Genomic DNA, 13869 nt, shown 5'->3' with positions numbered 1-13869 from the left:
TGTAGCGTGAACACTTTTCCATTGCATTGATTCCCCTCCTCCTTGCTGTTATGACGCCCATCCAACAGAGTGCACTGTTTCATTAAGATGGGATTCCCTTTGTTGCCTTCTACCCTCTTTTCCTCTTTATTCCCTCCGACGTTCCCACACATCCAGAGACAAGAATGACATAAATCAGCTTGACTACCTCGAGACATCCCCATGACATGCTTGCTGGCGTGTTCGACTGGGCCGGAGAGAAAACCCCTCTGAAATCCTCTCCATGCTCCGCAGTCACAGATGTTTGTTTTCAGCTTCATTTTAAGTGAAATTCCTTAATCACATAGTTCCTGTCACAGTTTCTCAGTTAACTTTCCCCTCTCATGTTCCTCCAACTGGCAAGCGAGTGTGAATACTCATTTTCAGTACTTTTTTCTCTCCTTTCCCTCCACTGCCTGATGGAGCTGACTGCACAGATCTAATCTTCCTCTTGATTATTGACTTCTCTTCTGAAGCACAAATAGAGATCACCCCATTCCAAACAACCCAAAAAATCCTCCACAGCCTACGCAAACAACTGACCTGAAACAGCCTATGGAAAGCCGAGCAGGAGCACATGCAGAGACGCCGCTAATGACGAGCGCGAACGCATTTCTCCTGCCAGAGGCCGGCCCGTCAGCGGTCACTGACCTTCCTTCTTATTTCTGCAAAACACGGCATCTTATCTCCAGTTGTTCCGACTGTGCTAAAGTTGGCCCTTACACTCTCCCCCCACCCTCCCTCCGTCTCCCTCTTCATCTCCTTCTATCTCGCTGTGCATGTGTTTCCAGATCTATAATGAAATCAGCAGCGTGGCGTGTTACTGATGGCTGGTTGGTGATGGAAGATTAGGGCTGACACGGTGCCTAAATTCCAAGATTAAAAATAGTATTCAAAGTGGGAATGGCGTTTACACACAGAGGGGAGACCAGTGAATGCAGCATTTCCTCATTCTGCAGCAACACCTGGACAAAACACGACCAGCTGATGTATATCGGAGCTGCCGTGACTCATCGAGTGGTAAATGACAACAATGACGATGATGACAACGTAGGTTTCCTCCTCTGATACCTGTCTATGTGGAGCTTCTGAGCCAGGAGCTGCCAGTCCTTCCCCTTGGCGTTGGCGGTGTCAAAGGTGGCGCTGATCCGCTGACGGATGGACGGCGGGATTTTAAAGGCCCTTGATCCTGTCTGAGAGGTGATGGTACAGTCTGACTGCGTGAAAAAGGGAACCACTCCCTTTTCATTCTGGCAGCGAGGGAAAAGAAGAAGAGAGGTGCCAGGGTGAGTTTGATACCGCGGCTGAGATTCTCAATATGAACGCAAGGACAAGGACCGAGCAAGAGCATTTGCAATCTGTACATGAAAAGCTCCCTCAGAGGCTCATTAAGCAAGCCCTTAAATCAAATCAAGAGTCATCCAGTGTAATAAAAGAAGCTATTAACAAGCCGCTTGACCGACCCCCGCGCGCCGAGGACACGGCGTCCCGTTTTTTTTTCTTTTTCTTTTCGAGAGCGCCGCTCACCTCCACCACCGACGTGTAGACCTGGAGGATCTGCTCCTCGCCTTTGACCTGCCGGATGCCGATCTTGCAGGAGAGCTGGGACGAGGAGTGGCTGTATCGCTCCAAGGAGAAGGCACACTGCAGGGGACGCTGGCTACTGGCCCACACCTGAGAAAAGGAGAACTCCTGCAGAGCGGGAAGGTGAGGGAAAAGGATTTAAATGGACTCGTTTCAATCAAAAAATACACCAGTTATTTGAGGCCCGCTTTGTCACCCACTTTGCTGTGGACATGATTAATTAAACCCAAATGAGTGGGCTCTTTAGCCAATCAATGATGTTGCCTAATCAAGCAGTTTACCCGTCAGTTGGAACACCAACAGGCATTTAGAGCCCACGGGATGAAAGCCTATCCCGCTACCATGTGAAAGAGCTGGAGTCATTAGTGCAAACATGTCATAAATTATACATGATACACATACCGACTGCTGCCCGGGGGAAATAATCAAGTTAGCGCCGCAACGATCAATCAATTAATTGTCAACTATAAAATTAATCGCAAAGTATTTTGAGAATTGATTTATTGTTTTGAGTAATTTTTTTTCATAAAAAAAGAAATGATTGTAGTTTTTTTAAATGAGAATAGTATCTTTGAGTTGTGGACAAAAACTGAGGGTGTCATCTTTGGCGTTGGGACACACTGATTGACCTTTTTCACAATTCTATTGAGATTTTTATCCAAATGCTTAATACAGAAAATAATCGGTGGATTAATCGACAATGAAAATAATTGTGAGTTGTAAATCAAGTAACTTTGCATCACTTTTGCGTTATGACCAACAATGTGGCGAGTCGGACATGCAATCATTAGGTTAATAAATATCACCTAAGCCCACATCATTAGCATAAATAGTCTATGTAATAAAAATAAAACAATCCTTTGAAGATTTTCTAAATAAGCGTACAGCCCCTAGCATCAACTTCAGACTCACTAAGCCAGATTTACCACTTTGTTAGTGTGTTGTGTTTTCTTTCCCAGATTTTTATAATATGCCTTGAATATTCTTATAAACAGTAATCTGTTAGATCAGGACCCGTAATGTGATTATGGAATTAGGACTGAGATGCCTTGATTTACCCACTATGCACTGCATTTCCCCCAATAGTGACTGAAAAACCAAAAGTATCAGAGCTTTGGAGTAAATGGAATCGGGAAAAAAAGCAATTTTCGACTTCTATTACTAACTACTGTGTGACCCAGACAGTGGCGCAGTGAGAACAGGTTAAACACAGTGTTTTATGGATGAATCATCCCCTCTTCAGATCCATCAGACAGGAGGACGGCTACTTGTGAAAGCCTCCTTTCGACAAGAGTGGTGTCTGAATGAAAGCCTTCAGCCATCTTCCCCGTAGGACCCTCACGCGGCGGCTCTTCCCTCTCCAAGACCACCTTGTTGGTATTCTGGACGCACTATGGTGGGCTAATCCTGCTAATGGGATGTCACTGGTGGGATAAACATCACAGGGCAGAGCAGAACATGCAGCATGTAGACCCCTAGGAAGATAACTAGATGTGTGTGCGTATGCCTGGCAGTCATAATTAATTGTGTAAGTGTGTGTGTGTGTGTGTGTGTTGAGAAGGGAGATGGCTAGCCTTAGTGATCTCCTGCTGTGCCCTTGCTGCTGTCCTTTTGCTTTGATGTGGCCGAGCGAGAAAAAGGGGAAACTGGTAGCGGAGACCGTTCTGATGGAGGAACAGAGGAAGCTGAGAAGATGAAGGTGCACAGCTTCTCTTTGGGACCCCGATAAAGGGCCGCTCGGTTTAGGAGTGCACATTCAGTTAAACCTGCTTGCTGAATCTATTGCTTTTACACTGAATCACACAAACTCACAGTTGGAATGACGTATTTAGTTTTATACGAACTCAATGGGATTGTTCCATTGGATTTTGCATTATTGCAGAAAATAAACTCTGTGGCAAATAAACGTTTATGATACTTACACATTTGGTGCACGATTGAACACCACTTTTAGTACTTTTGAGTGTGACTGCACAATTAGGATTTAAAGAAACCCAACCGTTCAACTGTTCAGTCATCTAATTAAAAAAACATAAAGAAAAGAACCTAAAAGAACCCTAAAACCCCAAAAATGCACATTTCCAGGTTGTAGCAGGACTCTAGAAACTGCCTACCTGGCAGGTGGTGAAAGGTTTGATGCTCCAGAGTAACTGTGGGACGTCCTGGATGGACACCTGGAGGCTGAAAGTGTTCCCCCGGAACAGCATCATTTTCGGCTCCTCCAGCAGCCGCCCGCCCCTGTTGCGCTCGCCGACTGCCACCTCCTGATAAGGAAAAGTGGGGGATGTTTTTTTCGGGGGCGGATTAAGGTAAAAAAAAAAGGTAGATATCTTATATGGTTGATAGTCAGTGTACTAAGCCAGGACTCACACAGGTACAGCACACAGCTTTTCAAATAGAACAATATGTTTCTATTGATATTTATAATAAACCTGTATCACACAAGAAAACACATACAGACAAATCTGAGCAATACTGTAGAGTTAAATGATATAAAAAGATAAATTGTTGTACAGCAGTTGCAGTACAAAGCGGGAAATAAATTACCAAAGTATAAATAAATATAAAGTAAAAAAAAAAAAAAAGATTATCTATGAGGTGCAAACAATGTACATAATGCAAAGAGGTTAATGGTAAGTGTTAAATATGCATTTAACTGGTTACCAGTAAGAATGTCTAGCATTACACGTACATTTTTGTGACAGTAAACAAAACAAGCACATGTTCTGACATTTTAGAAAGTAAATTAATAATTGATTCAGAAAAGTCAAGAGTTGATAGTTGCAACCTGAATTTAGCAAATGCAGAGGCTGTGTATGAACCAAACTTCATTTTCCTGAAAACTGTTTCCCTCTCATCCAAATAGAAAGAAAGAAAGAAATGTAACACAGACAAACTAGTGGCCTAATAAGTAAGACAACAATTCTTCTTAGTTTCATTTTATCTTATTTGAAGAAAAGCTGAGATCATGATGTATAAAACATCGGCTAATTGTGAAGTTTGAAAATGCTTCCGGAGGGATCGGCCCTGGAAGTTAAGCTCCACGGTGGCCCCCCTAGAGCCACATCTGCTCACAACACGGCGCCTGACACAAGATGGATGAAACCGACACGCCGTCTGAGTGACAAGCAGCACCTGCTGGAGCATAAAAATCTGATAACGAGAGCAGCCGATGCGAGGCGGACATGTTGATTATTCACAAAGACGAGACGTAAACAGAGAAAAAACATCGAAACAAAAGGCTTTTTTCATCATTATCCTTTTTTTTCTTCTCGTTCCTGCCTTGTAATATTGTTTATTTCTCCGGCTCCATGGAGAACAATAGCATCTGTGTGCATGTGTTATGTACTTGCATGTTTACATTTTCTGTCCCTTGGGATCTTGCATGGAGGGGTGGGAGGCGGATTCTGAGACCGGGCCCCTGAGAGCAGACGTGCAGAAGCCAGACCACAAGACACACAGACTTTATAGCTGCTCAGCCTTTGTTGCTTGTCATTACGCATCTCTCTGTGGTTTTGTGTCTCTTAGTGTCTTTTTGTAGTCTTTTTAAATCTCATTGTGGTTCTTTTGCCCCTTTTAATCGTCATTGTGAATCTCTTCGTGTGTCTTTGCAGCTGTTTTGTATCTCTTTGTTTTCGTATTTTGTTTTCTTTGTGGTCATTTTATTCTCGTTGAGTGACATTTTGTAGGAGAAGGCCAGGGGCACTGGAAACATGAGTACAACACAATGAATACAAGGTGCTTTTGCTTGAAATAAGTTGACACAATCTGCCAATAGAACAAGAGAATCATTGCTTTGTAAGACTTATTGAAAATCAGATGTAATATTTCGGGCTTTCAAATGAAAAAAGGTCTTGAAATTAAGTGGGAAAACTCATTTTGACCTATATTTTTAAGTGTTGTGTGTCGTAAAAAGCCTGCTCAAAAGAAGAATTAAAAATCACTTGAAAAATGAAAGATGCATTGTCTAAAAGTCCCTAATTTTAATGGCATGTTGCTTGTTAGGTTATTGTGTCTTATATTTAGTGTTATGAGATATTTTGACTAGTTTTGAGAGAAATATTCTTGGCAGGATTTTGTGTTTCTGCAGTTAGGGCCTGAGACAGTTTAGGCCTGTGCCTCGAGGGCCCGTCCAGTAATCCGGACACGGGTGGGCTGGCGAGTCCGGTATGCATGGTGGTCTTCAACCTGATCAATTCCTGCTTCAGGCTCACAGGGGAAATTAATTGTCCCATGAAGCACAAACAAAAGCCCCAAAATCCTCTTCGTTCACATACAATTAAACATCTTTGATGAAGCCAGGAGAAAAAGTGAGGCTAGTGGCTCTACAGGACAACTATCAGCACTACTGTAGAAGTAGTTAAGCTGTGTTTGTGTGTTAATTAAGATAGGAGACAAATTACTTTTCCAAAGAAAAGTCTGTTTTGGTGTCAGAACGCTTGAACAGAAAGATGCAGCTCAGTTTGTGGAAAGGGCAAACTTTCCTCAAAGCACAGCGCCGGCCTGGTGCTGCATTCGAGAAAGTGTCTAATTTGAACGTGTTCAAATAGTCGTCGCGTGGAATGCAATGCTGAAACACATTTAATTAACAGAGAGCAAATTAAATTTCGCAAAGAAAGGCCAGAGAAGCAACCTTGGAGCATCTGTTGTCTTTGTAATTAAAAGTCCCTCTTTGTCTGCGAGTCATCAAGCATCTCCCAGTGGTGATGTTACTGAGCAGGCAGATCTTCATAGAGCACAAAAAGACAAAAACAGACAGCAATTCTCCCAGGCAGAACCACCACAACGACCAAACCAGTGCAATTTAAATTTCTTAAATCAAATATTTACATTATGAGGTTGGTTCAATTTGTGCCACACTAGAGGATTCAAGCGTCTCAAGGACTATTGAAAAGATTCCCATGACGTTTTGAACATACATCCAATCGGTCTCAGCTGTTGGTGCTAAATGGCAAACGTTAGCATGCCATTTAGCATTAGCTTGCCTTAGGCAACATGTCAACAGTGAATGCAATGATAGCATTTCACATTGTGGCGTTAGCGTTAGCTTAAAGCACCACTGTGCCTATGCACAACCGTACAGAGCCATTGCACACAAAGTAGGACTTTTTCTTTCCTTTTCAGTCAAGTGATTTTTGTGCTTTTCGCCGGTCGTTACATGATACAATACTATCACCTATAAAAAACATTGGTAAAGTTAGATCTTTTTTTAATTATCCATGGTTGATGCAGAGATCCTTACTCATACCTTTTGTCTGATTCCAGACTAAATTAATTGTAACATTTGACCATATTACATCAGTTTTAGCTTTCCCCTTCATGATTCTGATGACGGCCAAAATTATAAATGGACACGCCCCCTTTCTACCTCTCTGATCTCCTTAAATCTCATACTCCAATCAGAACTCTCTGCTGTCAGAATACAGGACTCATGTCTGTCTCCATAAGTGACAAAGAAGTCAGCATAAAGCCCCATTCCTCCTCTGGAAGTCTGTTTCTGTTTAAATCCAAACTCAAAAACTCATCTTTTTGCCTTAAACCTTAAATTAGTTGCTTATTCTGACAGGTTTGTTTTGTTTGGGGAGTTTTTTCCTCATCTGAAACGATGGCCAAAAAAGGACACAGGAAGTCTGATGCGGTGCGGATTGTAAAACCCCCATAGAGAAAAATGTGTAATATCTGTTATTGAGCTATATATTAACATGATCTATCCTGAATACAATAATTTAGAAATGTTGACAAGAACCTGAAAAGCATGCGGTGTGTCGTCCACACAGTAGACCCTGAGGGTGAAGCCCAGGGAGTTGCTGGTATCCGGACTACCAAACACAGCCAGCCTCAGCCGCTTGGCCGCATCCTGGTTCAGCGGCTCGCCCACCAGGGCGTAGCGGCCCGGATGCTCCAACAGCACATGGCACCTCTGGGTCTCCAGCAGACAGTAGCAGGACCCGCTCTCCTCGTCCACAGACATCACTTCCTTTGAGGGAGGAACGGGAGAGACCAGATTTAGTTCTGATGCATTAAACACATATTTGAGCCATTCATAGTTCATTTGAGGGTTAATCGTGAGAAAAGCGCAATAATGGATGGCTTTTTTGAAGATCCAGCACCCACGTATATACAGCCGGGACTGAGAATACTGATTCATGATGATTAACATTTCAATTACTGCCAAGAATTAGTTTGCAGAAATCTGAACACCAGGCATTCAGCCAGTGAGCAACACTGAGGGCAGAAACATGGTCCTACACAGTCTCACACTAATGACACAAACATGCGACACCATGAACCCACTCGATGTGCGCTCTGATGCACCGGAGGTGGTCATACACTTTATTGTTCAAGGTGTAAGATGTAGAGCTTTTCCATGACCACAGTAGTAAACAAAAGTGGCGACTGCGGAGGAACCAGGCAACAACCTGCAGTTCTGCCGAGTGAAGCCAAATGTGTGAACACTTGCATTCTCTCTAATGACCATCAGGGGGCAAGAAGTCTGGTTGTATAGAAGTCTATAAAAAATAGAAAAATACTTCTCTCTTGATTTATTCCCTCAGTAAACATTGTAAACATGAGTGTATGGTCTCAATCTCCAGTCTTCTTCAATACAGCATGAAGTTCATTTAGTAAATTATGGTCCATTTAGAGACCAGTAGTCTTCAACCTTTTTTCAGTGATGATCCCCCTGTGGACATGTTTTTCCCGCAAAGCACACCCTAACCAGCACAAAGCATTTTTGGTTGAAAAAAAAGATGTAATACACAGCGCTGTGCCATCAGTGTCTGATTTGATATCGAATATATACAATTCAGTTTATGAACTTTTAATATATATATATATATATATATATATTAAACAATCTTACATAGGCCTTTATGTACCCCTAGGGGTTACACGTACCCCCATTTGAGAATCACTGAAATAGACCATAAAGCAGAGTATGCTTTAGGGCGGGCTTACTGTGATTGACAGGTCGCTGCCGCTCCTAGAGCCGTATACGGCGCTCTACGCCACTCCAAACTGGGCAACCTTGGTTCTGAGGTCAGCTTTCGCTTGTTGTTTCATGTTACAGCGCCTCTAACTGCAACGCTACGACCGCAGCTCAGACAGCGCTACGCTTTTCAAACGACACACCCCAGAATGCAACGAGGTATGAAATTGATCTTGCGTCGCGCTCGAAGCGTCTGCGTACTTGCTGGGGACCATGTTTCTGCCACTAATCGTTGCAAAGACGGTTGATCCTTAATTATATCTTCTATCTAATGAGTTATTAGCACGGCGAGAAATACACAAAGAGAATAAAAGTGCCAACAATGTTGTGTAACAGGCCACGAGAGCAGCAGTTTACAATCAAGTGGTGTCTGTGTTGTGTCAGGATATTATGAAGACACTTCACAGAGTGTAAACTGGAAGCCTTCCCTCGTACACAGACTCAGAATCAGGAAGTGTGCAGAGCTGAACGCGGGCCAAATGAATAATGACACATCAACTAAACAGATGGGGATACAGTAACACTGACAAAACGGATTAGCGGGGTGCAGTTGCATCCAATGGCCAATTGCTCCTCATCTCGTGCTCAATCCTCCCTAAATCACCTTTGAAACGTTACCGTGACCCACAGGTCCCCTCTGCATATGGCCTGGCTGAGCCATATTAAGCAATGCAGGGTAATTTAGTGGCCCACAGCTTCCGAAACCTGCCCTATTAGCGCTGCAGCAGTCATGAAGGATCTCCACTACATAGCTCATCCCTGCCAGGCAGCTGGGGAGAAATGATGGAGTCAAACTCTAGCGGTACAAAAGTGCAAGCTTTAATGGGAATGGCACTGAGAGGCAGACATAGCGAGGGAGAAGGGGAGAGAGAGACAGACGGAGGGGGAGAGAGACCTCCATCTCCCATTATATTACTAATTCCAGAGATTAGGTTTTGAGTAAGCACCCTTCCTGAGATAAAGGGCTCATTATTTCACAGTGACAGAGACGGGTCACGGCGTAACATTTTCTTGGAGAACATCTCCCCTTCTGTCTCCGAACCTGTCTGCGTCTGTCTCTCTCTCTCTCTCCTATTCTCTCCGATGGCATATAGCTACCATCAGCGATGGCTCTTTTGATATCTCCCCTTTGTGCAACACGTCCGCCGGCAAATTACGTCTGTGTAAATGTCACACGGAGTGAAAGGACCCCGCCTAGGGGAAAGAGCTCCGCGGGCCCTACGAGGTCACGCAAACCCGGCCGGCTCCCGGGGTCACTCTGCCTCGATGAGGTCCGCGTTGCTTTTTGATGAGGTTAGTCAAACATTAAAAGAGCATCTTATATACGTGTCCTCTGCCGAGGCGGCGCGAGGAAATGGATGGAGGGTGTTTGGATTAAAGTCAGAAGTCTGAACAAGTCTCTGCGAGACTGAGGAGCAGCGCTTCAGGACAGGAGTTGAAGGCCTTTTAGAAGGTGTTATTTCACTGAAAGGAAAACACAGCAGCAATAACAAATACAGCAAATGCAAACTGTATTTAGAGCCATGGGGTCTTGAATATTTCAAAAAGCTCACCTGCCAGTTTTTTATCTGTTTTTGACCTTGTAAAGTATCAGACTGGACTAGGTCCGGCAACCTTTTAGCAGTTTAAATATATATACAGTATATATATTTAATGCCCCTATATATAAATATATATATATATATATCCTTCTTGTAAGGATGAATCACAGTTACTTCTGTTTCCCTCGTTGTACTGCATGTCTCTTTAATCTGTCTCTAGATACAACCGACTCCCTCCCTCACTGTTGCAAGGAAGTCATTATTTATTGCCGTGTATTATATTTGATTAGGATGACGTTTTGTCATTATTAAAGTAGGTAAATGAATTTGATGGATGGTATTCTCTGCAATTCACAGGAATCCAAATCTAAATCAGTTATAGTCATGGTGGTACCAGTGAGTATAATAATTATTTTCAAAAATAATTGGGGTGATTCATACACCCTCATGCCTTTACTTACTGTTTTGCCAGATCATAAATAACAAAAGACAAACAGATACACAGAATGTGCAGTATGCACACACATTGTCGTAAAGTTGTTTGTGCCTGTTGAGTTTTATTTGATGAACAGTTGTAATGCAGACTTCCTAGAATCATAAAGGAGGAATGCTTTGAAATACTTGTGTCATTAAACTGGGGAAAAGAAATGAATGTTTCAATGACTAATAGCCGCCATTTGCATTTGGTCTGACATTTCCTCTGGATGTATGACAGCATGAGGTAGAGCTTGAAAGGCAGAATTTTTATACAGAATGACGAATCTGAGCTGGCAACCCTGAAATCGGCTCCGTGCTTGCATGACTTCACTACGGGATGAACATTTTCATCAAAGTAAGCGGTAGCAGCTTTATCAGATCGTTTTGATATTCTGGCCGCTGGTGAAAGTTGTGTGTTTGCACTTGTTAACATTCTGCACTGATGTTCCAGCAGAGAACTCGGACCCGATAACCACGGTGGAAGTTTAATAGAAATTGCTCACCTCCCACTTGTTGTCCTGCGTTTGTCTCTTTAGCCGGATGGTCCAATTATCGGCAGCAACCTCCGCACAATGGGCCACGGTCATGGCTATGGGACAGGACAGGTCAAGGCCCGGCGGGCCGTACGTGACCGCGGGGCTCAAGAAGATCTCTAACCCGTCGTCGGACACAGCACTGCACAAACACGGAGGTACAAATAAAAGTGTCAGACATCATGATAGCGCAGACATTCATGAGAACAGCAGATTTATGTTTCTCTGATCAAAAAAATCAAAAAAAAGGTTTTCAGACAGAAAATGAAGTCAACAAACATCACAGCTAATGAATCACTGCTTAAACAAGCGTTCGGGATAGCAGGGTGCGACCCTGGCCTATGAACAAAGTAAACTCAAATCCTCGGACACGCATAATGAATCAATCCCTGACTAGCTGACACACAGACACACAGATAGAGGAAGATTAAAGCACCAAGACTAATGGACAGTGGGGCAAGGGAGGACAGGCTTTAGCACACAGCGTGTAAGCTTTGTGGGTCGATGGAGCTTATGAAGCCGGCTCTGGCCGGCCCGGTGACAGATTAGCTGGGCCAAGCTGCTCTTGGCCAGGGGCCCAATCTTGGCTGGAAGCCCTGAAGACTGAGAGCAATCAATGGGACCACCATCAGTCATGCAGCTGGCCCGGCTGGACACCTCACATATACAGGACACGATGCTGGTGCTGTTGTCACAGCGTGGATATTTCTCAACATCATTAATGCAACTGCAGCGGGGACACAGTCTGACATGCTGGCACAGATGCATCACGAATGTATGAAGTGTGCACACAAATATAGTCAACACCAACAGAGGGAGAAGTATGCTTTTTATAGGTCACACTCCTCATGTTGACATGGTTATTGACTCGGTGTGTAACCACGTTTACAGCTGTGTCTCAATCCCATTCTAATTCCGATCTTTTTCCCAATATTTATTTTGATTTTTCCTTTTTTTTGCTCAGATCATCGTGTCCTCTAACTTTTAGCAAGACAGAGAATTTGAGCCTCCCCTGCTACTCCGTCACAATGTCGGCGCTACCAGGGAGCCCACACTGTCACTAACTGCACTCACTTTATGAATCTAGTTTTTGGGAAAAAAACGTGATTTTACAGAGAAGAAAACTGAATGGTCGACAACATGTGTTTAAAGGATATATCAAAGATGTCAAAGTGAGCAGCTGAAAAGCGGTTCAAAAGCTAAAGATAGAAGCTGAAGCTACAGATCACAGTGTTGATGTGAACCACAACACCAGAAGACAGAAGACAATGAAATTAAGGAACACAGTTAAACTAACGAGTATATATATATATATATATATATATATATATATATATATATATATATATATATATATATATATATATATATATATATATTACACAACGTTAAACCGGGACTAGATCCAAAGGATGAGGGCGGGATTTAGCGATTGGTCAATTGGGAATCTATCAATTGACCAATCACTGATTCCTTTTACAGACGTCTTCCATTATCTGTCTATGAGGCTAAAAAATAAAGATATTTAGATCACAGTGATGAAGAATGGAAGCAGAAAGCAGTAAATCCTCACATTAAAGGAGCTGAACAGAACAAATGTGACTGAAACAATTCATCATTTACAAAACACTTTCAACCAACTAATCACTTAATTATTCCATGTTTCAGCTCAGACAATGACTGTAGCACAGGGGTGGCCAACCAGTCAGAGACTAAGAGCCCCCCCCCCCCCCCCCCGTGAGCCAAATTAAAATGTCTCTGTTACTACGACATAAATCCATTTAATTTAGGGTTAAGAAACCAACATTACTCTATCAAAGATCAAACTTAAAACAGATGATCCGCGAATGACTGAAAACGGGTCGCAAATGACTGAAAACGGGTCTGCGATTTCATGGCTTTCAAGCCGTCGCGCCTTGATTTCGACACCAGTGGTCTAAAGTATTTGCAAAATCAATAAAAAGATAAAAAAAAATTTTAAAAAAAAACTTCGACATGAACGCAAGAAGCCGCGGGTTGGCCAGGCCTGCTGTAGCACATTATCCACACGTGTCCAGCATTGAATTGGGGCTTTCCTATTTGAGTAGTTTTCAACTTCAAAGTACTGTTATCGAAAAAGATCTTCAAAGTCAGAAAACACCATTTCTACTGGAGCAAGTAGTTTACATCCTGAAACAAATACCTGTAAGATGAATGGCTTGGTTTAAGGACGGAGGTGGAAAGTTGAGGGGTGATGTATGAGCGTGTGTGTGTGTGTTTGTGTGTGTGTGTGTGTGTGTGTGTGTGTGCTGAGAGAGTGGGACGCTCCCACACTGCAAAACGTGTTTTTTTGGGCTCCAGTTATTTTAACAGTTCGTGGTGCAGAGAGCTGTGTGAATCTTTGTCATTATAACGTTACCAATCGAAATAATTAAGAGTTCAAGATCGGCTGTCTAAAAATAATACCGCGCATCCAGACAGCACCGTGGCCCAGCAGCTGCACTTCTGTGCTAATCAGCCCCGGGCTCGGAGGAAACCAAGGTTACCTGCTGCTGAGACGATGGTAATTAGCCAGATTGCCTGCAAGCACAGATTAAAGATGCTTATTTAGCATCTCTGATTGTGGTTATGAGAACAAAGACAAATCACTCCAGGATGATAGTTAAAGTGCAGATAATAGACCGAGGCTATTAGTTAAGGCTTCACTCATATGTGCCCAACGCACAAGACGCCTCTTTCACTTTTTCAC

The 13869-nt window shown here is 43.0% G+C and overlaps 1 protein-coding gene across 1 annotated transcript in view; it reads right to left on the bottom strand.

The window, feature by feature from the left end:
- The window catches only part of LOC306751141 (netrin receptor UNC5D-like), a gene marked incomplete at both ends in the record, with an annotated part of 151307 nt that overhangs the window by 1062 nt on the left and 136376 nt on the right, over nt 1–13869 (bottom strand). Inside the window, 5 exons of the mRNA XM_079234680.1 lie at nt 1090–1268; nt 1546–1710; nt 3717–3866; nt 7349–7579; nt 11112–11283. Of these exons, the coding sequence (XP_079090806.1) occupies nt 1090–1268; nt 1546–1710; nt 3717–3866; nt 7349–7579; nt 11112–11283 (897 nt within the window). The remainder of the gene's footprint in view (nt 1–1089; nt 1269–1545; nt 1711–3716; nt 3867–7348; nt 7580–11111; nt 11284–13869) is intronic.

Source organism: Taurulus bubalis (assembly GCF_910589615.1).
Source record: "Taurulus bubalis genome assembly, chromosome: 19".
Taxonomy (NCBI): domain Eukaryota; kingdom Metazoa; phylum Chordata; class Actinopteri; order Perciformes; family Cottidae; genus Taurulus; species Taurulus bubalis.
Note: the sequence above shows the minus strand (reverse complement) of the source record. Positions and strands in the feature narration are given on the sequence as shown.